We start from the raw sequence: 27500 nt of genomic DNA, 5'->3' as shown, positions 1-27500 counted from the left end.
CGCCGGTGAATTCTTGAAATTGTCCACAGCTCCTTGCCATGTCAACTTTTTCTCCGTGAGTATTTTTTTCTGTACGGCGCTGCTTTTCAATCCACACACAAATCTGTCGCGCAGAGCTTGCTCTAGAAACTTAGCGAACTCACAGCGTTCAGCGTTTTGTTTTAAGATAGCTGCGTAGTCTGCCACACCTTCCCCCTCAAGTTGATCCGGCTTGTGAAAATGGAACCGCTCGGCGATTATTAGGGGCGCTAGCTCCTTATACTTGTGCTTAGACGGCTTCTGTGGTCCTTCTCGGTGTCGATGCCATTCCCAATCGCGACGTGCTCGAATCTCTCTGTGTAAGCACTCCACTTCTCGTTGCTGGCATCAAAAGCTTTCAAGTTTCCAATAGTACTATACGCCATGGTGTTTGCTAAAAATCCCCGTCGCCAGTTGTCGAGTTCTTACGGGTTCTTATTCTACTACACAGAAACAGTGATAATTGTAGTCTCATTAAACGCTTCATTACATTGATCCCGAATATACAGTTGGTTACTATTGATATACAAAATCAGATCTCGTAGTTACATAGGAGATTACATCATTTGACATTAATAGCATGCATTAAAACACTACAAAGACTATAGTAAAGAAGCCACGACTTCGCCATAAAATCACCTACCTGCTGCTCCAGTAGCCACAGTGGCATCCATGAGTATGACGTGATCTTCACTAATTCCTTTTGGAAGACGATGGTAATGAAGCTGGAAAAAATGACAAAGAGAATCAGCGTTGCAAGTACCCTACCATTCTCGTCACCAGAGCCTCGGATCGACCCAAGGCTCTGGGTTACTCTATGTAGGAGAACATGCGCTGTAGGGTTCTTATAGCCAAACACTGGCTATTTGAACCTTACGACGCCTGCTCACTCCTCGTGCTTACATGAATGCACCAATTAGAGACGCTTTTCACTGTTCTTCACGAAAATCAATGAGAAGATACTTTGTTTCAGGGTTCCACAGAGCCCCTCTCTCCCTCAGTCAAGACAAGAGCTCTGAGGTCGAGATTGGTACCCTGTGCTAAATTTCTCTATTTCTCTCTCTTCTTTGGTGTATCGGAACGATTCTCAGCTGAGCAACGATAGAAACTTCAAAATTGATTTAAGAATCCGAGTGTTTCTTATAGGAGTCGAGCCTACGACTTTCCGTTTTTTAATTGGGACGCTTCTCCACCGGGGCTATTACAGGAAAGCGGTTGGAGTCAGATCAATGAATGAGCTCCAAGCTGACAAACGTCCTGCCCAATCTGTGCGGTTGAAAATGACAAGGCTATCAGGATTGGCTACAAAAAACCTTCTTGCGACTTTTTTAACCAATAAGAGAAAACCATGTGTCATTAGCTCGGAGGTGTTTTCCCGCGCTATGCGCCCGGCTGCACGTGATTACTCTGACTTCCGATTGGTCTATTTGATTTTCTTAGCATGTTAGGATTGGCCAGAACAGGTAATTTAGAACACAGTCTCGCACTCCATGTACTGTGTGCAGCAAAGTACCCACCTCAGGTTCTGACGTATATTCATTTGTTTGGATGAGAATCTTTCCTATTCTAATATCTTTGACCACAGATTCCAGAGCTGGTTCCATTGTTTCACCCGCGCGCAGGATAGAAACACCACACAACTGCAGAGGAACAGGACAAAAAAACCCATCGATTAACAGAGAGGAATTGGTTTACGAAATGGTTTACAATTTGGTTTTCAATACAATGTGTGATGGAAATGAATTTAAGAACACCATTGTTGAATCCAATATTGGTCGTCAGAGAGCGACTTGTATCAAAGCAAATGCATGCAAATAAAGTGCTTTGACCACCTTGTTGAAAGGCTGGATAACTTTATCCAGTGGATAAGTCACTTCCAGAGTATAAAATATACTTCATATTACACATTACCCAAGGTTTTCGAAGACGTCTTTAGTTTGATGTGCTTAAAGTGCGCATATTCACGGTTGTCAGAGCAAATACTGAAATTGTTGCACAGACCGAAACTGCCAGATAGTAACTTATCTACTGGATAAACGTTACCTGAGCAACCGTCTGGCCACGCAAGTTGATTCAGTTTATCGTGACGTAAACGACAGCAAATGGAGATTTTACGTGAAACGCAAATGTGAAAAGTGAACACGTGACCACGATTTTCCCGCCATTTTTCGCATTTGCTGGTTGCCGCTTGCTGTCTTGCCGTTTCTACGGAAAAACCTTAAAATAACAATGACCAGAACCAGGTTTTCTGAGCCCGCGAGACTAAGCACCCCCAGCAAACCATTGTTTTAACGAAAACTGCTGGTCAGCAATCTGGTTCTGGTCATTGCTGTCTAAGGTCTTCCATTTCTACGTGAAAGCAGGCATTACCTACTTTCATACAACGCGCAGTGCATTTTGTTCTCCCCACAAATTTTGCATATACTGTTGTTTGTAAATGCACTTCAATTGTGAACGATCGATAACCACGAAAACCTAATTTTTCTGGCTTGTTTGACTTACCGGAAAATGGTATTTGGGTTTTTTTCCCACAAACTTGTTACGTAGAAAAGAAATTCCACGTATAAGGCAAACGCAAAAATTAGCTACTTCCATATTACCCGCAATGAATTTTGTTTTCCCCACAAATTTTGCATCCTCTGTTTTCTCAAATCCCATAACACACCTTGTCTACCTCAGTCCCAAAATTTTGCATAGGCATCTTCATGTCCCAGAAGCAATTGCAAACAATGATTATGCAAAATGTTGGGGGAAAACAAGATATATTATTAGCAAGGATTAGCAAGGATGGCACAGTCGGTTAGTGCGCGGCCTTGGTGCAAGAGGTCCTGAGTTCGATTCCCGGATCTCGCATCCTTGTTTCGACTTCTTTCCTTTCCGTGTAGCTAAGTAGCTTTAAATACCCGTAAAACGGAGCACTGATGGAGAGGGGGGAGTAAAATGAGCGCACCGTCGACCTCAGGTTTGTCAGTTGAATTACTGTTACGAGTTATCGACTTTAAATATGGTTACTTTACTTTACTTTACTTTATGGGATTTGAGAAAGTAGTGAATAAACTGTTGTCAACTATTCCCAACTTCTTGCCGCAATTTACGTCATGAACTCAAGTCTCTGTTGACACAAAAAGGCTTCATCGAAACTCGCAAAACTTGACAGGTAAGGATTTTTATTTTATATAGCATCTTTTTCTACAAACAATGTTTAAAAGTGTCCCAGTTTTTGTTTTTGTTTTTTGTTAACTAAGCACTCTAGATTTACAGAGGCCATTCTGAGTTTCCTGGCCGCCGTGGGTCACGCAAAGCTAACGTCACAAGCTTCACTACATTTTACGTGAAACGTGACGCGGCAGGCCGACGTTTAATATCTCACCCTTTTGCCTGCAAATTTTCTTCCTTCATAGACGGTGCCTTCCATTGTAGTAACAACATTTTTCTAAACACAAAGTTTGAACAAAACCCATTTATATGCTGTGTTCTCTATGGCGACTGAATCAAATGACACACATTCAGTAGTTAATAACCCTTTTATCCTAAAGACTGACTGTCATCTAATTTCTCCTTACAACATTACAACTCAATAAAACAGGTACGTTATGAGAATAAAGGAAAAGATAAAAAAGTCCTGATTTATGGACAGGTTCTCCTCTCCAAGAGTGATGAGATGTGAAGGCTTGAGGGTTAAAACACAACGCTGACTTGTCACAGCACTGAACGGCATGGTCTAACTTACTCGTTAGGGATCATTTTGAAATGCCTCAACTTGAAACCTCTCAACCTATGGCAAGCATACTTTGTCATGTTCCCCTCAAGTTACAGTTGAACACCGCTATTTCGAAGTCGCCGGTATTTCGCATTCTCCGCTATTTCTAGCTAATGTACATTGGCTTTGCTTATTCGAACTAATTTTTGCTTCCTACGGACTTGATCATGATGCAACCTTTTATTTCGAATTTTAATTGAACAGGAGGTTCAATAACTTCAGACACAGTCAGAACACACTGTGACAATTGTCTGCGTCCACTGCGCACAATTCAAATTACACAATCTGCCAGTCCCGCAAAATAAACCACAATTATCATGTGTTCTGAAGCAAAGATTTCTGGCAGAGAATTCCTCTTAACACTTCTATATTTGCAGATAAAGTTACAATCTTGTTTTGATTGAAATAACGAAAATATAACGAAATTCTTAGATACGACGTAAAAGGCCCTCCAGCATCACGATATAATTCCGCGATTAATTATGCTGATTGAACCAGTTATTTCGATGCCCCGTTTATTCGAACTATTTTCCCTTTGCCTTGCGACTTGGAAATAACGGGGTTCAGTTGTACCAGAAACCCATAAGGGTTGAAACGTGTAACGGCCCCTTGTGTGCTGGGAAACAAGCTTCTGAATATTCGATTTGGTAAGTACCATATTTGGAACAACAAGAGCGAGGGGTTTCCAAATATGGTACTTAGCACTGAAACATTCAACCAATCAGTTCGCACTGAATATTCGGAAGCTGTGAACGCGCGTTACACGTTTCAACCCTTATGGGTTTCTGGTTGTACTATGGACTATGGACTAAACAAGTTTGAAAAAACACAACTAGCAGTCGATTAGTCATGAAATCAAACCAATGAGGGGCATAAGGTTTACGTACTGTTTAAAAATGAGCAGCAGTGTTTTATCGGAGTTGAGGCTCATGCACGTGACGTATTATCGATCTTTTGATAGGCTGTTAGCCTCATAAATTACTAATGTACTGTGAAAAATTCCATCTCTGTTTTGCTAGGACAGTTGATTGCCACTTGGATTATCAGTCACGACTCAATTAGTTTGAACATAAACAGGGGGTTGGAGCAAATCCTTTTAAAGTGTGCCTGTCCGGCACTTAGCCACAAAATAAGTGCTTTACAACAAAGCTACTTACCTTGAAGGGTAAGAGAGACAGAGCATGCTCAATGAGTATTCTCATGAGTCTCTTTGAATAAAAGATAAAATCATCCCTACTAGCTTCCTCGTTTCTAAAAGCAGAGAACATTCCAACACCAGAGTCACATTTTCCATTCATTTTGGGTGTAGATTTTAAATGATACTGGACTTAGAGAATCAGACTACTACGCGGGAGATTCTTCAGTGGGATGAAAACCTTACTACTGTAGATCATTGCTTTAAGTCTTTAAACCAATAAAAAAGTGGCCTTTGTGAAGATTTCTACTAATAGATATTTCAAGCATGTTTCTCGCATTTATACTAAGCACAAGCACGAAAATGCAAAAGCAGTAGCAGTTGAATTATTTAATACTACCTCTTTCAGGAGAGAAGACAGTAATTATTACAGTGGAACCCCGCCTTTAATACGGCCACCTCATTATTACGTCCACTTTTTTTGGCTCAGCAAAACGGCCACACATTATCTTTTAGAAACCCCTCGTCAATGCGGTCATCCGTTAATACGGGCAACAGCCACAATTTAAAATCTCAATGGGAAGAATCCTGTATAATTTCACCCCGTGAATACGGCCACTTGCGCTAAATTTGGAATACCAAAACGCCTGTGACATTTTAATTTCATTGACCTACGTAATTTACCACGGTAATCGAACAGCCGATTTACTTGCCAAAGTACTGTCAGCAACACTCCTTCCTGTTTTCATTACAATCATGATCTTGGCACTACTGTAACATCCAGTATGTGGAGGGATTAGTCATTGTGCTTTCATCAAAAACACGATTGATACTAAAGTCTTCTGGTTAGGTAATTTCAACGGCTTCCCTTTCTTAGAAGGATAGCCGAACTGTTCTTGCTTTGATTTTAGGCTCAGAAAGTACAATACAGTACAGTCGATAAGTCATGGCGAAACCAATCGCGCTATCAGAAACCCATAAGGGTTGAAACGTGTAACGGCCCCTTGTGTGCTGGGAAACAAGCTTCTGAATATTCAATTTGCTAAGTACCATATTTGGAACAACAAGAGCGAGGGGTTTCCAAATATGGTACTTAGCACTGAAACATTCAACCAATCAGTTCGCACTGAATATTCGGAAGCTGTGAACGCGCGTTACACGTTTCAATCCGTATGGGTTTCTGGCACTATCCAATGGATAGTGATTTCTCCGGTGGATAGCGTTATCCACCTTTTTAACAACTGGGGCCTGTTGTTTATTAATTACAGAGAAAAGTTGTTCTGGAAGTGAGAATGCGATATTTGTTCTTACGGCCCTTTAGTCATGAATTTGACCCTACCCCGGTAATACGTCCACCCTCACCTTTTTTTTGGACTCGTTGATGACCGTATTAACGGGGTTCCATTGTATTAGCAACAAGTTAATTAAAATCCTTTCTGTCAAGTGACTATGATGTCAATATGTTTTTTTTTTGCAAAATGCTTGTTGCACCTTTCCTTTACATCCAAATTCCAAGGTTTAAAGTTCAATACATCTTTTGGTTCTTTTCCTGCTGCCAATCACGTTTGCAGCAACAGTTGAGGAACCACTGAAATTCGGATCCCACAAAATGGACCAAAATCAGCCAATCATAGTGCAGGATATAACCCTCTCACCCAGTCCACCCTGGCAGTGATTGACAGCAGTGTTGATTGGAATTTAAACAATAATGATATCGTTACAATAAAAATTATTATTATATAATTATTGTTTATACCTGATAATTGCATGTAGTCCTCTGACTTGTGGTGTACTTTCTACTATACTCAATGATGTGGGCAACGGCTGTCCTTGGTGAGCAGATCGAAGTTGAGCTCTAAAAAGCCACAATAAGACTGTCAAGAAGTAAAAGAAGTAACTAGATATATATAAACAGGGGTCAAGGAAATATGTTATACCTCCCAACTCAAATACATGTGTACGTTTTCCGATTGGAGGAGAACGTGTCACGTGTCATGGCTCAAAACTCACTAACTCCCTAGGGCGAACAAAACTCACTAAATCCCTATGGAAACAACTACTTGAACTTTGGACTCACACATGATCAGGTTATGCACCTTTGAAACAGTGGCAAATTCCTTGTAAAAATCCTTGTATTGTTCCATTTTTGAGTTAGGAGGTATAACAAAACACTTAATGACTGGTCCTACAGGAAACAGTGAGTTTTGTTTCCCCTCAACCCTCAATGTTCCCCTCAGCTTTGCCTTGGGGAACATTGAGGGTCTCAGGGAAACAAAACTCACTGTTTCCCTTGGGGCCAGTCATTAAGTGCTTAACAACAAAAAGCAAATAATACGACTTTTTTTGGACATTCAAGGAAACCACTGTTGTTTGATTTAATTGTATCTAATCCAAAGGCATTACCGGTATGTCATTGTAGATTGATCTTTGGTCTTAGTCTAATAGTAAGTATATGTAAACACACAAGCTGTCAAGCACTAAGTTATTATTATGAGTTCAAACATAGTTGCCTGCTTCAACAGGCCTTGACAGCAGTGGGTGGTACATGTATATTGTACTTTTTCCTAAACTGTCATTGGCACATATTGGGATGCAGAGTTGGCGCAGTGGTGAAAGCACTCACCTCCCACCAATGTGACCTGGGTTCGATTTCCAGACTCGGCATCATGTGTGGGTTGAGTTTGTTGGTTCTCTTCGGGTACTCCGGTCTCCCCTCTCCTCAAAAACCAACATTTGACTTGATTTGCGTTCATTGTTAATTTCAGTTTACAGTGTCCCCAATTAGGTAGTGCTCCAGCACTAGAATGACTAGACACTTAAATAAAGTTCGTTTCCTTTTTCTTTCCTTTTAAATTTAATTTATTGTTGCTGTTATTGTTATCATGCTGCTAAAGGTGAGCCAACAGACACATTAGGACCTTTGAAAGCCTCCTTTTCTCAATGGCCGGAGAACAAACATACAGTTTTTTACTTGAGTCCAGAAATGAATTAGATTCACGTCCAACACAAAGTGTCTCTTTAAGACTACGCCTTCGGTAGCTGTTCCCACCAAAACGGTAAGGGTAAAAGGTTAGTGTTATTTTTAGCTTTGGGTAAATGTAAATGCAACTTGAGGAGTAGCACTTGGGGGATACTCTGTGGCAATAATGCCTGAATTCCAAGACTGAAACAAGTGATGTTCAAGTTGGGAAGAAGAGCAAGGACACATTGTGACACTTGCTGAAATCTGCGTGCATCTAACAGGGGTGGATCCGGGATTGTTCTTAAGAAGGGGTGCAACACTAAAAATGGCGTAGCTGACTGGCAACATATTTTTTTTGCAGAATACTATATACATTAGAAAGCTGCAGGTCAGCCCGGGGCGGAGGGGGGGGGGGGGGGGGGGGAAGTGCACACCCCCTGCACCCTCCCCCTAGATCCGCCCCTGTCTAATGAGGGGCATTTCTGGACATACCTGATCAACTATTATTAGTATTGGTCCTTAAGCAATTTGAAACACTGTGACATGGTACATGATGTGAACAAACTTCGTTACATGGAAAACAAAACTGTTGGCTTACCTGAAGTTAAATCCTCTCTAGATGAAAGATAATATTGTGAAAAAAAGGTAAAATATTTTCAATAACTTCAGGTGGAAAATATTGAAAGAATAAGTCACACTACGTAAAGGAAAATTAATTTGATTTAAACAAATGCCATGACTGAAAAGTTCTGACTTTTCTTACCTGCTCCAACTGCGTTCTTACATGGCGAATAATTAAATCAATTGCAACGCTGTTTTCCCCACCTCTGGGGACAACTATGTCAGCAAAAACCACAGTGGGTGCTATATACTGGTCAAAAGCCTGAAATAAAATAACATGGTGATTAAGAAATTAAATTAGATTTAGCGTCTACACCAACAACAACAAACTTTATTTAACAACATGATAAGTGAAAACTTAAACTTGAAACCCACAGGTAGCAAAATGCTAATCGAGGCGGGCTCAAGGAAAGCAGTCTAAAAGAAGAAAGAAAAAACAAAAGTATGAATCCTAAGATACCTAGACAAAATCTAGAGTTTAGTATTACAATTGCAACAACCATCACTGATTACATGTAATAAGGAAGAGGGGAAAGAGAAACGGCAATTACGTTCGCACAAAATACTTACAGGCTTCACAAATGTGTTGTATTGCTGCAAAACACCTACAAGGTCTCTTTGTCGTTCAGCTATGTCCCTCTTCAATCTACATAGTGGTTAACACAAAAGAATCAAAATTATGGCTGCCAGTGTTCTCTTAGGAAAATTTATCCACTGCAGTCTGTGCAGTATGCACAACCAACCATGACCTTCTTTTTTTCTGTTTACTTCTTAATTTAGGGTCAAATTTTGACAAAGAAATAATGAATAAACTTGTAACCCTCCCTCAGGTAACATTGTAGGTATACACACAAGCAGATACTGCTTTTTGCATAGACCTTATTCCAAAATGGCCGTCATTTAAATATTCAAGATTTTGTTTTTATTCAAATTAGCTGAAAATTCAAAAGAATATTTTGCCTTGAACGAGGCATCAAGGTCTAATTTCAATACAAACAAAAGAATATCTGAAGTGGCGGCCATTTTGGAATAGGGTGTATGATGCCATATTGGTTCACTAAGACGTGATAAACAAAGCACTGTTCACCTCTGAGCTGACGCACTTGCTAAAGCTTTCACTCATCAAACAAATTCAATGATGAATTTTCTAGCCATAATGATTCAAAACTCATGAAATAATATCTTGGATTAAAAGAAAACCCTTTAAAATTGATTCCAATAAACAAATAACAATACCTATAGAGTAGATACTGGTAATTATATTATCACTGATCAATGTGATGTTTTACAGAAATTACACCAATCTTAGGATAAGGGAAGGTACAAAAGTCAGACTGGATCAAGGCAAAAACTGATTTGTGAGCCAAAACTATTCAATGTTTGCCCCAATTTCACCAAAGTGAGCCTAAAGATTAGGGCTAGGGTGATTTCTCAAGGCCTTATCTTTTTTTTTGTCGATCCAAGGTGAGCAATCCGAGTTGATTCAGTCCAACTTTGTACCTGCCTCTTTGGATAACTCTTAATCTTCAGCAACACATGTGATTGATCTAACAAAATCTTCTCAGCAAAGGGTCCATGACACGTTGTAATTCCACTCTAAGTCATACTATCCCTGATACAGTTGTTGTCATGGTACCAGTACTGCAAGATACCTTTTTTTCTGACCCAGTGCATTACCTTCTCGCTAGTCTAACATCAGGGTCTGCATCAACAAAAACCTTCATATCCATAAGCTGAAAAATTAATGACGATGAAAATGCTTATACCTCTAGCCTCTAAGGGGAGCTATCACGAAACCAAAATTAATGGTTAATTTAAAGACAAATTTCATCGCCAAGAGACAATTATTACATGTGGCGTGTCTGCTTAAGAGAGTGTAAACAAAAGAAAAATGCTGCAATAATTAATATTCTAATTTTCAAAAGTGTTTGAGTCCGTTAACAAGAAACTGTCCGGTTAGGGGAATGTGTAAATTCTTATGAGAGTGTCCGTTAGGTGGAGAGTTGACTACATCTACTTCAAACGGTTGACTAACCCTTTCTTGATCCCCTAAGTTTTAGACTGAAACTGTAGATTTAACTCAGACACCAGACGATTTTACATGTCCATAGGGTTGATTCAGTAGTGAAAGAGGTAAACAACAACTGAAACACAAGACTCACATCTCTAAGCTCCTTATAAACAAAGGCCATGATTCCCTCGAAGATGATGACATTTGCACCATACAGATCATGCTGTGACATGGAGAGATAAGAAATGTTTAACTAAATACAATTTATTATAGGAATCGATTATGGGATTGTCTGCATAACAAATGTAAGAGCAAGGTGGCAGAATGGACAAAGTGTCGTGCCTTGGGGGGTGGGGGGGGGGGTCCTACTCTGGCAATGAACTGAAAATGGTGCACCCAATTCCTGGTTTAACTTATGAGTTGGAGCAACCTGGTCGTAATCTTGTAGTAATGTCTGGTGATGAGTAGTAATGGATAGTGATGTATGATAACGTCCGTTGATGAGTAAAAGTAAAGCAAAGTGGCTGGTGCTGTGTGAGTGCAGTGTGGTGATGAGTAATCATTTTAGACTATATAAACTAGTACTGATGCGTAGTGTTGACAGGTGATGTTGAGTATTGTATTGCATAAAGATTTTTAAGGGGATTTTTTCTTTAGTGTACTTGGACATGAATTTATAACCAGCAACCTCCAGTGGCAGATCCAGGGGAGGGGCCTGCCACCCCCCCCCCCCTCTCTCTTTATTTTTGGACCAACAAAGCCACCAAAACTGTGAAAGGGCAAAAACAAAATGATTGAGAGCGGGCCCCCACCTTACCTCCAGGTCTGGATCCGCCACTCCCCTATTTCCCAGGGTCTCCATTGTCGTTCTCATCGACAAAGAGATCCTGAGAACGAGGTTGGAGTTGGAGTTATCAATAGCCAACAGGTCTGCCTCCAGGCAGTTGGAGCTCTGAGGTGTTTTACGTTTCTTTTGACTCATTGTTTTATTAGGCCTCCTGTGTTATTCAAGGGCCAGGAGATCTGCACTACAGTAGGAGGTTGATGGGGGATGACTTTGCTCAGGAGAGGGCTACGACCTATGCTAATGAATCAGTTAAACACAGAGCTTGCCATATAAATCCAGTCTTTCAATCTCACTTAAAAGTAGACAAAATAAACAAAGATGTTTCTTCGAATGTCAAATACTTTAAATAGTAGTGGAGAACTGAATTCGAATTCCATTCCGAACGGAAAAAGTGGACTACCTATGGAGGTTGTCCACAATTTCCGAAAAACTGAGATATCCCGATTTTTTTGCTAAATGGTAAGCACCCTTTGGTTTTGGTTACCATACGACCGTCTACCCGTCCATGTATACCACTGTGACCAGTATCATATGACCATATCGTGGTCTCAAGTTTTGATAGTAAATACTTGTATACTTGTCTCCAACTAGTATACAGCATACATCTTTGATATTGGCCACCCATGTTATGGTCAATTGACACCTGTCAAAACAAGGTATCTGCTGACCAGTATCATGTGACCATATTGCAGGCTCAAGTTTAGAGCTCATCGGGGCCAGCTTTTTTTTTTAAAGTTGACCGCTGACTAGGTACTAGGTTTCAATTGGATCGCAGGCTCAAGCCAGGTTAACTTATTGTAAGAATAAAATAATATAAAACCCGGGAGCTCAGCTTTTAGGCTCGGATAAATCTATATCTTATTTTACAGTGAAAATACTCTCAAAGTACAAAGTATGTGAAACCCAAAGATATAAAAAAATGCAAAGTTATGATTGTTGAGCACACTGTGATTCATCACTTGAAGATTTGCCCAGCTTCATGGGTGAGATGGAAAAATTCCACCTGCTTCTTGAATCAGTGATTTTGGCCGTTTTGGCCACTCAGAGAAAAAAATATGTACTGGTATGTATTATTGCTATTATTTAAATGTGATTTTTCACCTTATTCAGTTGTTATTTTTATTCGTATGGCTAAATCTCAAGCAGTAATTCTGTATGCAAGAAAAACAAGCAAAAATAATTTCTTTCTTGGACTACATGTATTTTTATGTTGCGGCCTTCGATTTTTACAAGCAACTTTTTGTTTCTTAAAATCTGGCTTTGATTAATCATTTTACCAATATGATTGTACCACATACATCTTTTCTTTTCTCTTTTTGCTGCGAGTGCCTGCAAGCAGCAACACTATTCTCGAAGGCGTCCAAAATCTTGATTAACTTTTGCTAGGATGTCAGGATGTTTGTGAATTTGCAACATGAAATGCTTCTAACCGGCAGAAGGAGTTTTAAAGTGTGCCCGCTTCAGAATTACTTGGCTGTAAGTGTTGCTTTACTTGCTGGTGAAAGTATTCAACAATGCAACAATCATTTTAGTGATGTTTCAAGGGTGAAGACAGTCTTTCAGCTTTGCTGTGCAAAAGGTCATTGTCCCCCATGTCACGGAGGACAACAAGTACAATGGATGAGATACTGATAGGAGATGCCATGTATTGAAGAAATTAATTTTTGAACAACAAACGCTATACCACAGGCTGTGCCATTAACTTATCTACCTGATGGAGCTTGTCGACCAGCTTATGAATCAAATCAATTGCTCACTGACGCAAACAAATCAAACAAAAAGCTTATTGAAGCACAACTTCCAATAATTGGGTATTTAATTGAAGTCAAAAACAGAACAGACAGTGCTCAAAGATATCGACACATTGACACTGAGCAGTGTCATTTACATCAGCGATACCCAAGTGAATCAAATACATACTAGATACAAGTATCTTCAGATTTGATCAAAACGTGCGTGATTCATGTAATGAAACACTATTCCCTTCCTGTCTCAATTCATGTACTGGCATCGCTACAAAAAATTTCCAGAATGCATTTTGGCCACAGTTCATAGTAAAACCGTACATCGATAGAACTTGAACCTCTAAATAATTTTGATTGACATGCAACAGGTAATATGACACTGATGGCTGATGTACTTAAACTTGGAAAAACATGAAAAAGGCTGCCAAACGAAATTTACAGATTGAGACTGTTTTGCAAGTACAACAGTTTGTACACTTCCCTTGCTATCCTCTATCCTTGCTGAGCTTTCTTCATCCATTCATTCATTCATTGTCGAAAGTTCAGAATTACTTTCATTTCTTTCTTTTCACGTGTACCCTTCACAGCATTTGACTTGCTGTTAGCAACTTCTTACATGTACATCTATAGGCATTAAAGCTGTACATGCCAAACTTACCTTTTGTTCTAATCTGGCATGAGTTTTGAAATCGTAAATTGGCACCTGTCAGAGCAAAATAGTCAAAGCGTAATAAAAAGACAGTTTTGAATTTTTCAAACTAAATTATTTTTAAATTTCCACAGACCCAGATTTATGAATGTGGCACAATGACAAGAAATTACAAGTAAGACTAGTATGGAATATTTTTTCTGTTTGATTGCCTTGACCAAAGAAAGAGTGACCACAACAATAAGAGATTGCTGATGGGTGACCTGCCCTCTGGTTTAATAATAATTTTTGTAATCCAGGAATATTATTATTCTCAATGACTAGGGCTGCAACGATACATTTTCTCACGGTACGATAGATATCTCGATACAGTTGCCACGGTACAATACATCATTACATATTAAATAATTAATATGTACAACGGGAAGACATTTTCCAACCGACTGCGTGTTTTGTCCGTGGGTGCGCAAGACTTTGTCAGCTGACAATTACTGCAATTTACCCATCTTGAAAAATACATGGGACAAATGGTAGTGTTAGTTATCTGGGACATCTGCACCACTGTCAGATCGGAGGCTATAGTAAGCAAGCTAGGATGGAACTTTCTTGTCCCTGTGTTTCATAACTAGCTACAAAAGAGTTATTTTTGAATAAGGAGTCATTAAAGACAGTGATTTCTGAATGTTGATGAATAATAATAAATTAATAATAATAATAATAATATGGCGACATGTTGCTTAAATATCAATATTCATATCATGGCAAAAAATATCATGACTCACAGGTGCACCGGTGTATTGTTGCAGCCCTATCAATGACAAGATGGGCACAAGTTTACCTGTACACTTTTTCCTTCTTTTAATTTCTTCAAGACCATTGCTGCTAAGTCAGCATCAAATGAATCTAATAAGAAACATTGATAACAAATTAAAGTGACACAATACTTACCGTATTTCATTGAGAAATCCTACTACAAGTCAGAAGAAGAAGACGACGACAAAGAAGGTGAGGAAGACAAAAGACAAAGAAGAAGATGAAGAAGACAATGAAAAAGAAGATGTATAATTTGAAGAAGACAAAGAAGATGCAGATGCAGATGCAGACACAACTTGTATTAATACATAGCAACTGGCATATTCACGATGTATGTCAAATCAACTTTACTTAACTTCAAACCTTAAGACCTTATGAAAATTGTTATCATTCTGACCAATCAGTTATAACAAAATAGATGGCTTATGATAACATAATTGATTACAACATGTATGTTAGGGTGGAGTTTAGATCACTCAAATGGCAAAGCTAATGCAGCAGACAATCCAAAAGAACTACCCTACCCTATAAAAGGGTATTTCTTCACATACTTAGGCAAAACATGACAATATCCACAACAATAATACAAGACTAACCGAAATTTTTGGAAGTTATCTAAAATTTATTTGCAGATACTATTATAATAATTGTACAGTATATATATTAAGAGACTAATTGATTTTTCAAAGAATGTCAAGGTAAAGCAATAAGCAATACCTGGATGATCAAAGTTGTATTCATTTCTATTTGCTGCTTCATGCTGTTCTGGAGTCAAAACCTGACAGGGAAAATATTTACATGTATTATGAAATTATGTGAGGCCATGATCTTCACGGCTATGGATGCAGAGAAGCCTGAAAAACTCAGGACTTCAAAAGGGTTTCAACCAATGACCATGCGATGCCAGTGCGATGCTCTAACCAACTGAGCTAGCTAAGAAGCCACTGATGATGGGAGCTGGTCATTTGTGGGTTCAAATGTTCCTGGGATGAATGAATGACTGAACAAAACGATATACGAAATGAATCATATATTCAACTCCCTTGATTTCATATCCGCAGTTCAATGTACAGCTGTATGATTCATTATTTTCACATATCATTTTGTTCAAAATACTTAAAACAAGGTTAACTTAGAGGTAAGACCTCAAGATATTATGTTTTATTTCATCTCTCAGATAGTACCTGCCCTATGATTAATCAATTTAGTGGGCCATATTCTGCAGTATGGCCTGCTATACGGCCTGCGAAATAAAACATTCTCTGGCAAGTTTTTTATGCCGTTTATGTTACAGAAACTTGTAAAACTGTTTGAATCATGCCAACAACTATTTCAACTGTGGCAGTTGAATCTTCCACTTGATTTCAACTAGTTTCCTTTCCCATGTACCTGATTACCTCAGAGATATCATAAATATCTTACTAACCATGTTTTCTCGGTCCATACTGTAACATTACGGATCCTCATTTTTTCTTGTTGATATGTGGCCCGCACGCTTCACGCTTGGGCCAAATAAATCAACAGGAAAAAACTTGGTCTGTGATTTTACAGTACGGACTTCAAACTCGGTTCATAAGAGGTCTCATAATTAAGTAAAAGGTGATTACCCTGTATCAGCTAGAGGTATATCAGGGTTGAGAGGTATATTCAGCTACATCAGCTATTAAGAGGTATATCAGCTAGAGAAGAGATCTGTGGGAGCACTGGGACATTGAACAAGATTGTCAAAAGATAGAAGTGCTCCTCACACCTATCTAGACAATATCTTTAATTCTTATTGTCCAGATATTAAAGTGTTAGGATCACTTTGACCTTTTGCCTTTAACCCACACTTCAAATACATGTACATTCATCAGTCCTTTCACGGCATCACATGTCACAGGGCAACAAATTGACCTGCTCCCAACTGAGTAGCTTCATAGATCAATTGGTAGAGCATCACACCGGCAATGCGGAGGTCCAGGATTCAAAATCCCATAGAAGCTACCTTAATTTTTCAGGTGTCTATAAAAGAGAATTATAATAATTTTATATACTGTCCAGATAGGTGCGTGGATCACTTATATCTTTGATTTATAACCCACACTTCAAATATATACATTTACTTCAAATAGCAGAAATAGTGATGCATACAGATCCATTCATTATTATCTGTTAGTTTTTGTAATATACATTTTAGTAAATTTCTTGAAGTAGAGCTAAAGTCTCACCTTATAGAAGGAATCAAGTGAAAGCATGCTGACCCAAGGAACGCCAAGCTGTTCTATGATTTTATTTGCAACAGTTGTTTTACCCGATGCACTTCCCCCACACAAACCTAAAGCAAAGACAGACGTTCGCCATTTACCATGCCATATGTATTGGAAATTGCATGACTGTAAGTGCATTTTACGATTTAAGGGCAAAAGTGACATTTTGAAAGTTCTAGAAATTGCACAAGCCGTGGGCAAGTGCACTTTGAGGACTCTAAAAACATCACAAGTAGCCATAAATCACAAAATACACAAGCAAGTTAACGACAGATGATTTTTTATTTTTTATTATATACATACTCAACAAAATTACTCAATTGCTGTGTTTCCAAAGCAACTTCCATATTGAACTTTTTCAATCTATAACCTATTTAACCCATTGACTCCCAGGGAGTTCCCCATTGACAAGTAAAATTGTCTGGCGTTAGACAGAGTAAAATTCCAAGTCTGGCCAGTTTAGGCAGGTTTGGGGTGTCATTATTATTATATTGACCAATCAGAAATGCAATATTTTCTTAAGAGTACATTATTAATAAGAGGAAGGTACTGTACTACAAGATGGGAATTCCAAAATTAAAGACTTATAGAATTCCTGTCTGTAGACAGAGTAAAATCTATTACGGTACGTCTCACTCCTTGGAGTCAATGGGTTAACCCTTTCACTCCCAAGAGTGCCACTTATAGATTTTACTCTGTCTAACGCCAGACGATTTTACTCGTCAATGGGGAAGCCCACGGGGGTGAAAGGGTTAAATATGAACAGTTCACCACAGAGTGAAGTTGAAAGCGAATTAATTACAAGAAGATAAGTTGTGGCAATGGAAATCCCAGTAAAATGCACCAAAACTTAAATATTTTTCATTCCTAAATATAAATCTCTGATTTCCAAATGGTCTGGATAGCACAAGTGTTACTTATATTTTAAAAAATACAACCACATGTTCCGTAAATTCAAAAGTGTGGTTGTACTTTTTAAAATATTAGTAAATCTCTGATTCCAAACAAAACATAAGTCACCATTGTTACCCAGAATTTAGCTCTTTGTGTGCCATGCAAAGGCACGTAAGCTTGGCTGAACTAACACTACTGTAATTTCGACCCATGACCATGATGTGAGAGGCATACAGTGTAGGTATATTTTCGATTTTACATCAAAAATGCTTTGCATTCCTGTTTTCAAAGAAATTTTGCATTGCAAAGAAGTTTGTGAAGTAAAATCAAGAATAAACCCATGCTTCTCACATCAAGGTTCTGCATCCAAATTAACTGTTGAAAAGTGTTGGTAACGACATGGCCAAATTAAGATATGTGTCGACGCTGCCTGCTGTAGTTAGGTTACCGACCCACGCAGAGTCAAATAGACTAGACTTGAACACACTCAAGACTTGATTACATTCTCCTTTAATAGCTAATTCAAAGCACTTTTATACATAATGGTATAAGCTAGCTGAACTTGATTAAGTATAGAGGGAGTATATGATGTTTCCTTCCCAGTAAACTATCTAATTTGTATGTGAGCACAACACCTTACGTACACATCGGTAAATCCTGAGGTAAATCCTGAGGAACTAGGCGTTTAGAATCCTGTGTGAAATCCTAGTATAAGAAAGGACTAGTTCCCACAAATTAACATGTTGGCTGTGTATGCAACACGTAAACAGCATATTTGCACGTTGATTAAGCAACAATATTTCCGATTCCTATCAGGCAAATAATGGATCTAGTTAGAGATAGACAGGTCACGTCAACTAAGTGTCACACTTTCCTTAACTTTACTACATTGCTGCTACACATAGTTTTGATTACTTTGGGTGTCTTCCTTGCCACATAAAAGCAACATTTTGAGGTAAGAATGGTAAAACATGTTTGCTTTTGGTGGGGAGATTAATACTGTAGATAATAATTCAGTTTAAGCGCATTTTTAATAGAAATTATCACACAAGGGCAAACACTGGAAATTTCCAGCACTACAACTTGCCTTCCATAGCCATTTATTTCATTGTCCAGAGGTGCTGGGCTTACTTAGTGTCTGACAGTAAAATATAATTGAGTTCAGATAAATTTACCAATGACAAATGGTTCTTTCAGTTGTCCTTGAGAGTTATACCATGGAGGACGACCTAAATATAATAACAAGAGTTCATTAAGGCAAGTACTGTTCCCTATGAAATGAGATAATTATAATCCTACATGTGAACCTTGAAGTGACATACTTCACAAGAATGCTGAGGGGTTGTCAATACTAGAATCTAGAATTCTTATTGTAGAATTTCATTATTATAGTACAGTACATGTTGAAAATGCACTGCTCACAGTTAGCAAAAGCCAGTTTTAGGCTTTGCTTGTTGCTCCATGCCCTTCCACCAGCTGAAGAACAATAAATTAAAACCATTTCCCATCATCAACCAGAAGGGCTGGGAGGGTTGCAAGGGATTTGTCCCAATGGATACCCCAAGGGGATTGTCACATGGGACTGGTGACAGGTAAAATCCAACCATGTCTGATGAACAGGAAGAAAGTAAAGGGAAGATATTGATTAAATTTCTTGTCATTCAAATGAGTCAACTATTGATACAAAAGAATGCTTTGTTTTACCAGCAAATAAGCCTCTGATTAGGACTTAAAACTAATTGGAAAGGAAATCGTCTTTGCATTTTTTTTGTTGAAATTCGTATCTGCCAACCAATGGAACAAAAAGAACCCTTTGTTTTGGCATCCAACAAGGCTCTCTTTGGCACATGACTAACAACAACTGATGTCACCGATATATCTCTGCGCCAAGTGATGTAATGGTAAATTGGCCCTTTGTGAACCTCTAATGTTGAGGCTATTACCGTCTGTAATCAAATGGAATGTCTTAATAGGATTATGGTTTATCTTCTCAAATTGTTATACTCCACGGTTGTGAAAGGGCTTCTGTGTTGACCAAATACTGATCAAACCGCAGTCCTGGCCTGGAGGAACTACTTAATTTTCATTTATTTATAGACGTATTCCATTTAACATAGGCTTACTACAAACACTAAGGGTGCGTTCGATTGAACGTATTCCGGAATAGGAATACATGGAATAGAAGTTAGAAATCCTTCTTTTTTACGTACATTCACATTAAAATTGTCAAACACTTGCTAAAATGCTATTTTAAACATATCTTTATTATCCTTGTTGCTTCAAAATGCCAGACATGCCGTTTTAAATCATCACTCTTCGTATTCTTATTCCGGAATAGGGTGAATCGAACGCACCCTACAAGGCGTAGATCAAAAGGCACCCTCTTGTATTTTCCCTTGAGCTGCCAATGAGGCAAATACGAGACTGCTTTTCCTGTGCCAAAAATGATTTTTGACTTACCTGCCGTGTATATCGTCTTATTCGACCGCCTGAACATCCGAACATTCTCAGGTTTTGCCTTCAAGGGAGAACTTGGGGTCTGAGGTGGGGCGTCGGTTATACTTTCAAACAAAAAAAACAGCAATAACAATTACTCAACGTTTTAAGAAAACAGTTGGAACTGAATATCGAAAGTACCTCTCACAACTTCCCGAGCTGTACTCGTTTGGAGAAATCGATCTTAAATTTAGCGTGAGACCACATGGTCGTTCATGTTTTTCCGCCATATTTGTTGTTTCAATCACGTGCACATTACAATTCCACATACACGACGCATATAAAGACGCATATATGTTTGAAGGGCATCAAACACTGTACAATAATAACATTACCGCGGGCGCTTATTGATCTGTCAAAAAAAATTTCTTGTATTTTAAACGCGTGAATATGAAAACCGCACGGTATGAAATGCAGCTTTAACGTCAAATAAAATCGCTGGATTTTAATACCAATCGAGTTCCGGCCTCTGCGCCCACAAAATGCGTCTTCCATTGACTAAACAATTGTTTTTTTCTTTCATAAGGTAGTTTTAAATTGTGCTATGGACCGCAAACACAACTGAGCAAATTTATAAAAAGAGAATGACAACGATGACAATATATCACCGCCGAACCTGGATTAAAATTTTAGAAACTTAAGAAAGTCCTGTCTTTTCTGGATGGTTTCCCACGAACTAAACATTCGAACCTGTTACACGATCCTTTGATAAATTAAACAGCGGATAAAGAAATTTTCAGCTCCGCTGTAATTAACGTTTGGTACCAAAATGTTATCGGATTTTTTAACAACTGATTGAAAGTGACAACATTTTCGAAAGTTAACTTTTACGCAAAAAAATATGGTCTGATATCTATCTTCAGTGCGACTCTTGGAATGACCTGATTTATAGGCTTTTGGTCGCATGCCGTCGGAAACGTCCCATGCGTTTTTGACAGATTGAAGGAGTTGTCACAAAACAGCTGTCAAAAATGGTCTTTTTTTACATTTTAGGGAAGTATTTCTTACTTGCGAGCATTAGAAATCGTTCTCCCCCTTATATCTTCCCTTTCTTACATTTACCGAACGACAGCAGAGAAAAATATTTCGCAGATTAATCTTTTACAGACAAAGAGAAAAGTGGTTTGGGGACCCGACAACAATGACTTGCTCTTGCTCGTTAGAGTGAAAGTAAAATTTTAATTGCCATTGTTCACGAATCTCTTCGTCGCTTAGAAGAAGAAAGGATTGTCAAAAATTATGGTCGACAAACACTGAGGAAACGAGACTCATTTATATTGCTTTTTAAAGGACAAGTGCAAAAAATGTTTGAAAGATTTTTAGTCTTCTGCGACGTGCTATATTTTTAAGAGTCACAGGTGAATGCGTGTAACCCAAACGGTATCTAAGTGACGTATGAAATGCAATAGCCGGCGGGGTACTATATTTATTAGAATTCTATACAAAACGAAGCCTAAATGAATTCAAAATTTGTCAAACATTCAAACCACTCACAGAGAAAGCGATAACTGATGCAAAAGTAATTTTCGAACTCCCAAGCCGCGTTTGATACCAAAGTACGAACAGTGATCGGAGCGATTTTTGCGTTTCGGTTATTTGACAGGATCGTGTTGATTCAGCGTTTGACAGATCCAAGATTCTCATTCCATGCCAGATACAAAGCTCACCAGATCGCATTGTTCAAGACACAATATTACAGCATTTTAAATGATTATTTCTAAAGTGAACAATACATGCGTGGCGATGACATGGGTAACTCTGGTAACCACAAAAGGAATCACTCTCTTAAGCTATTTCAAGGGCAAAATTTTTACGATCAAATAGCTATTGAAAAGAAGAAGCTAATAGCCCAACGAACACGTCAAAACAAGCTCTTGAGCGCGTCCCGCCAGCTCGCTTTCCTATTCATTGGGCGTTCTACAATTTCCCTCTGTTGTTACTAATTTGGTTTAAGTTGAAATATAATAACACATAAACAGAATATCACTGTTTTCCAATATCTCAACACAGAATGCAAAGCAAAGCGTTGAAGACTGTATGTGGCCATATGTTGACAAATTATTTTTCCATTTGCTTGAAAAAAAATAATTTTTGTTAAAAACCTAGGCATCTCTATTGTTTGCTTTGGCGAAATGAAAGAAAACTTTTATAATAGACCAGAGAAGAGCCAGTCAAAATTGGTGTAAAGATCCGAAACCAAACGTAAATAAAATCACCACTTCCCTCAAATCCACGTGGAAAATTTTCCCAGTTGTCCGCGGAAGCCAATGAGGTGCGAGCGCTTTTTAAATAGATTGTCACATTAAGCCAATCGCGTGTCTTGATTATATTGTAAATTACACAAACACACAGCAACGCTACACTGCACACACGCTTTCATCTGTCATTAGTGTCAAAGTCACTGCGCCGTTGCAGGTTTCGCAAACACTGCTTGCCAACTAAGTCTACGTCTAACCCTTTCTCGGGATTTCGCAGTAGCAGCCTGAGGGAGCGCGTTCCGGCAAGAAATATGGCTCCCCACACAGGCAAAGCGGCGAGGAACAAGCGTTACTGTAAGTTGCGGAAGCCGGTAGAAAGAACTGAATGTCAAATTTACCGTAAGCCGTCAAAGTGCGCAACGCCTCTCATGGTTATGAATGAATGAACTGTGCTTTTAACAGTGTCGAAACTTCGCTTGGGGGACAGATGCTTGCTCAGGGTAGCACTCCTCTCTAGGCTTTCAACACTATCCGACTTGTGAAAATGAAATTGCAATTTATTGGGGCTTTTGGTGATGTAAAGTTCAGACAAGTCGTGTCTCGTGATTCCGCTGTGTTCGTTGGCGAACCGATGACAGTTTGATAGTTCATAAGATCAGTTCTTGTCTTGATGAACGAAGGGCACAAAATTAGTTCGGATTTAAAACTGCTTAGTCATGCTTGCCATTTCGAATTTGTTTTCTAATGTTTGTGTATCTTGACATTTTTTTCTTTCCCTTAGTGGACGAAAACGTGGAAAATTTGAGACAGGAAAGCGAGAGGGTGCTTCGTGTATCACGTGTCACGAACGCGAACAGCCCACCGCCCAAGAGGCGACGAGGAAATTTGCCGAAAGATTCGGTCAACGTCCTGCGACTGTGGCTATGGGAGCACAGATTCAACGCATATCCCTCCGAAGCAGAAAAGCAGTACCTCTCGAAAGCAGCTAACCTCTCGGTGCTTCAAGTTTGCAACTGGTTTATAAATGCGCGGAGGCGAATACTGCCCGAGATGATCCGTCGCGAAGGACGAGATCCAAGTAACTACACAATCACGCGGAGGACAACCGTCAAAAGCTCACCCTCTTCTCCGAGCAATTTGTACCAACGTAGCCTGTCACCGAGCCCGGAACGTCACTTTGATGACGATTTTACCCAGCACGACCAGGCGGCGTATTTTCCGGTATGCGACTACAAGAAAGGACAATTCGATAATTACGTGGCTTGTAAAAGCCCTAAGATACACACTCATGGACAGCAACGGGAGTCAGACTCAGAAATGCCAACTTCTAATGAGAACTCGTCGGTGACACTGGACGCTTTTAGCAGTATCAATTTATTGGTTGAAGTGGCTTTAAATATGGACGAATTTCGCAAACAAGAGAAGAAATGTTTCCAAGGGGTTGCTTCATTGTCATGCTAACTTCAGTGCAATTTGAAATTTATATCGCATGTAGCATTTGTTTTGTCATTGGATCACGAAGCCCTTTGTACATTACCATGAATAATGTATCTTGAACCGGCTGAACAGAAAGAGACCTGACACTCGGACAAAAGCGTGTTAAATTACCCGTAAGTTAAGAGGCCCTTGCGCTCTTTGCCTCAAAATTTGAACGCGTTTAATCCCCTCACGCTTGCACGCAGTCCAGGCTTGTTGCGCGCCCCACGCGCGCAAGTGCATGGGAAAAACAGCAAATTATCGCGAAATTTAACAAGTTTGGGATTATGTAGATGTCCTCTATTGTTTTGCTAAACGCTGTGTAAATAGAATTCTAAATTGACGTTGTGACAGTCTAGCTCCTGTCAAGTACCCAATACCCCGCCGGCAACTTGAAAGTCTAACATCTTGTGTCGAAATTATTAATTCGTCATTCGTTTCCAATTTTCAGGCTCAGAATTCTTGAGCTTTGACATTTGCTCCCATTTGAAATAAAACCTGGATTCTTCTGATTCAGCGTGTGGTCTTCATATTTGTTGGCTTTCATGGTATCCTTTTTGTGTTATCATTTCGCCTTTTAATCGTCTCTGGCAAACAAATGCAGGTCCATGCATATCCGATTTTCCAGCTTCTCCCTGAACAAGACATTCCCGCTCGAAATCCTAGATATCATATCGTGGATAATTCTGCCCTTATCAAAATCACATCAGACAGTAACACATATCGGCTAGGGAGATTGTCAGGCGATAAATATGAAGTTGAACAAATGCACTTATCAGGGATGCAAATAGCGAACTTTTAATTTGACAAGATCAAAATTTGGAGATCTTGTCGTAAGGTTGCTTACAAAGCTGTAAGACTTTCGTGTTTCCTGGCGAAGAAAATCTCCAAATAAAAGCCGGGAAGAAATTGTCACCCGAGACATATTACATGACAATTATTTTTTTTAGGGATTTGTTTTTGACGGAAACAGCTTATTAACATCCGGGCACGTTTTTTGAAGTGGACCTCCAGAACGTATTACCCCGACTTAAAAAATAGAAAAGCGAGACATGTAGATAACATAAGCCCTTTGGGAAAAGGCAAAGGAACGAGGAAACGCCAAAGGGCTTTTCAAAACAACTTAATTGAAAAAGAAATTTGCCGAAAACGGCTTTCAATGTCCGCTTGTCTCAGGTGTGGCCTGATAAAATAAGGGTGAAAGTTAAAATGTCAAGTTCTCGATCGCAAGAGAGCATTCTATAAGTTTAATTTGTGTTAAAGGCTACTCAGTTCATATTGTTTGATTCAAAATTCTCAAACACGTTTTTTTCCGGGCATTTTTCTGAGCACCAAAGAAGACAACCTGTTCGCCAGCTGATATAAGTGTTTAAATTTAAACTTCTGGTAAGTTTCCATTTTGTTTATATGGCATGCTTTGAAAAACAGTCTATTTGAGATTAGAGAGATTTTTGATGGACAAATTCATTGTAAAATGGGAAAACTAATTCTGATTTAGTCGAAACAAGAACGCTGTACGACCCTGTACTCCCAAACCGACTTTATAGGAACGGCGTGAGAACAACTGGCTGGCGAATCTGGTATGTGCTGACAAGGGTCACAAATTGACAAAGGAACAAGGAATTTTTCGCAGCACCCTATTTCAAACAATTCCACAACCAGAGGACAGAGCAGAAACCACCGGCAAAAGACTTAGTATTTCCATAGGCGCCAGAGATCCAACTTCGCTGAGAGAAATGACTATCAAGTTCGCCAGGGAAGCCCGTAGGTAATAGAAGCACAACAGTTGGACTTACAAAGTAATATTATTGGTTACTTTAGCGGTGATTGGCATGCTCTATTTTGAGAAAAATGACAGGTAGAACGAAGCTTCGTTTAATTAAATCTTGAGGGAAGAAAAGTTACCGCACAGAATATTTAAAATGTCATATGGGGATGAGGTCCATTAAGAACGAATAGAGAATTCAAATTTTATATGAATACTGTTGTGGTTCGTTAGTCACAGAGCCGTCCTTTCCCATTGTTTGCTTGCAATCTATAACCTCCCTAAACAAGAATTTTCAAAGTTATAAAACAAAGAGACGTTCCTCTGGAAACAGAACGATTTTTCAAACATTCGTGAGGCAGATCTCGTTGTAAGCCAATATACGGAAATTTTGCGCCGTGCATAAAATGCACTTGAAGTAGATTTACACCGAGATTAAAAGAAATTCACTTTTCTTGTTATTTTCACTGAGGGACTTGTCAAACCCATGTTTAATGCAAAGGTTTAAAAATGAAACGCAGTCGGTGGGTGGTAAAAAAAAATGCAATCAGCCGATATTCAGTTGAGCTAGCCAATATTTATTTCCACTTTGTTACCCGACCTCTGAAAAGGGATGCTTTCATTCAGCTAGCCAGGAGAGCCTGCGATTCTCAAATGTTCTTAACATTTTCTTAATTTCCTTAAAACGATGGAAATTAACAGAAGGTTCAGTCGTCAAAAATGCGCTTGTCGCTTCGAAACTGAGTTCAAGTGATAATCCGAGGGATTGCCGGATGAAGAATTGCTTGAATATGTTTTCCGTGGATAGCAGCTTTTTCTTTTTAAATTGTCCACATGGATATCTACATCGCACCATATAGACATCAAGCAAACTGCAACAATTTGTCGAATAATGATTGAAACACTTTTTTTGAACATTTACATTATTTTATTGACTTTTCTTTTTGCTTCTTACTTAAATGCACCAAACCTGGACCTACTGGCAAACCGTAACTTATATTTTCCTTGGATAATTGCAAAAAATCGTCCTTCGACGCCAAAGTGAACTTAGTTGAGGACATATTCCAATCACACTTGAATTAAAAAGGCAACGAAAGATGAAATTTGTAAGTAACCAAGAATTTTGTTGGCACAATTTAACAAGATGTTGCCATCTTCAAAGAAGATTCAGACGCCTTAGAGCTAGCACGCAAATTTCTAGAAAAGAAGAAAAAGTATAGCATTTTAGGGAGAGTTTGCGTGCATCAAATTGCAACAGCTGACATTGGGAGGAAAAGCGTCTTTAGAAAATGAGTGTCTTTACTAATGATCAAGGCCAGACGAAAATCCTGGTAATTGGATTTTTCTTCTCACTTTCACGATATCTGTAATTCATTTTAAATGGGTAATGCTCCATGCGTGAACGAATGTACATGTAAATAATCGATTTTCAAATGTCCACAATCTGCAGCTGTTCAAAAAGGGAAGCAAAGTTGAATTTAAACTTAGCAAATATTTTTTTCGATAACCAACCTACTTTCCCTTCTCGAAACGGCTTGTCACAGGTTCGAACCGGTTGAGATAACAGTGTCCCATCTTAGATTGTTTGAGATTGTGAAACCTGTTCCTTTCGAGGCAGAGTCACGTCTCGGTCACGCTTTTCACGCCCGCGGGATCGCAGACTTCGATCGTCACACCTCCACAAGCGTGTTCCGATTTCTCTCTCCTTGTGGAAAAGTTAGAGTCGTTACAACCTTGACTATTACATTTTGCGAAAAAAAAGGAAGTAAGTAACAAACTCAAACAAATACGAGAAGAGAAAAATCAATGTGAGTGATGTTAGGATCTTTAGGATATCTACAGAAATCTTCGGGGTGTGTTC

General features: G+C 39.0%; 2 protein-coding genes across 4 annotated transcripts in view; one reads left to right on the top strand and one right to left on the bottom strand.

The window, feature by feature from the left end:
* LOC137974785 (uridine-cytidine kinase-like 1) overlaps positions 1–27500 on the bottom strand; it is a 38392-nt gene that overhangs the window by 9102 nt on the left and 1790 nt on the right. The window contains exons 1-17 of one of the 3 annotated variants that reach the window (XM_068821762.1): positions 22797–23153; positions 20165–20265; positions 18880–18933; positions 16772–16878; positions 15279–15339; positions 14587–14651; positions 13758–13802; positions 10659–10730; positions 10174–10229; positions 9067–9142; positions 8639–8758; positions 8474–8490; positions 6670–6768; positions 4936–5029; positions 3389–3451; positions 1536–1658; positions 662–743 (exon numbers count right to left, since the gene is read on the bottom strand). In XM_068821762.1, the coding sequence (XP_068677863.1) occupies positions 662–743; positions 1536–1658; positions 3389–3451; positions 4936–5029; positions 6670–6768; positions 8474–8490; positions 8639–8758; positions 9067–9142; positions 10174–10229; positions 10659–10730; positions 13758–13802; positions 14587–14651; positions 15279–15339; positions 16772–16878; positions 18880–18933; positions 20165–20265; positions 22797–22828 (1267 nt within the window). In that variant the 5' untranslated portion in view covers positions 22829–23153. Of the gene's footprint in view, positions 1–661; positions 744–1535; positions 1659–3388; positions 3452–4935; positions 5030–6669; positions 6769–8473; positions 8491–8638; positions 8759–9066; positions 9143–10173; positions 10230–10658; positions 10731–13757; positions 13803–14586; positions 14652–15278; positions 15340–16771; positions 16879–18879; positions 18934–20164; positions 20266–20341; positions 20833–22796; positions 23154–27500 lie in introns of those variants that run through there. The other 2 variants (XM_068821760.1, XM_068821761.1) reach the window with 2 other exon arrangements.
* LOC137974791 (homeobox protein TGIF2-like) lies at positions 22557–24386 on the top strand. Its single transcript, XM_068821771.1, has 2 exons — positions 22557–22752; positions 23180–24386. Exons 1-2 carry the CDS (start codon positions 22710–22712, stop codon positions 23857–23859), a joined length of 723 nt encoding a protein of 240 aa, XP_068677872.1. The 5' UTR covers positions 22557–22709; the 3' UTR covers positions 23860–24386.

Source organism: Montipora foliosa, chromosome 11 (assembly GCF_036669935.1).
Source record: "Montipora foliosa isolate CH-2021 chromosome 11, ASM3666993v2, whole genome shotgun sequence".
Classification (NCBI taxonomy): domain Eukaryota; kingdom Metazoa; phylum Cnidaria; class Anthozoa; order Scleractinia; family Acroporidae; genus Montipora; species Montipora foliosa.
This window is presented reverse-complemented; position numbering and strand designations above follow the sequence as displayed.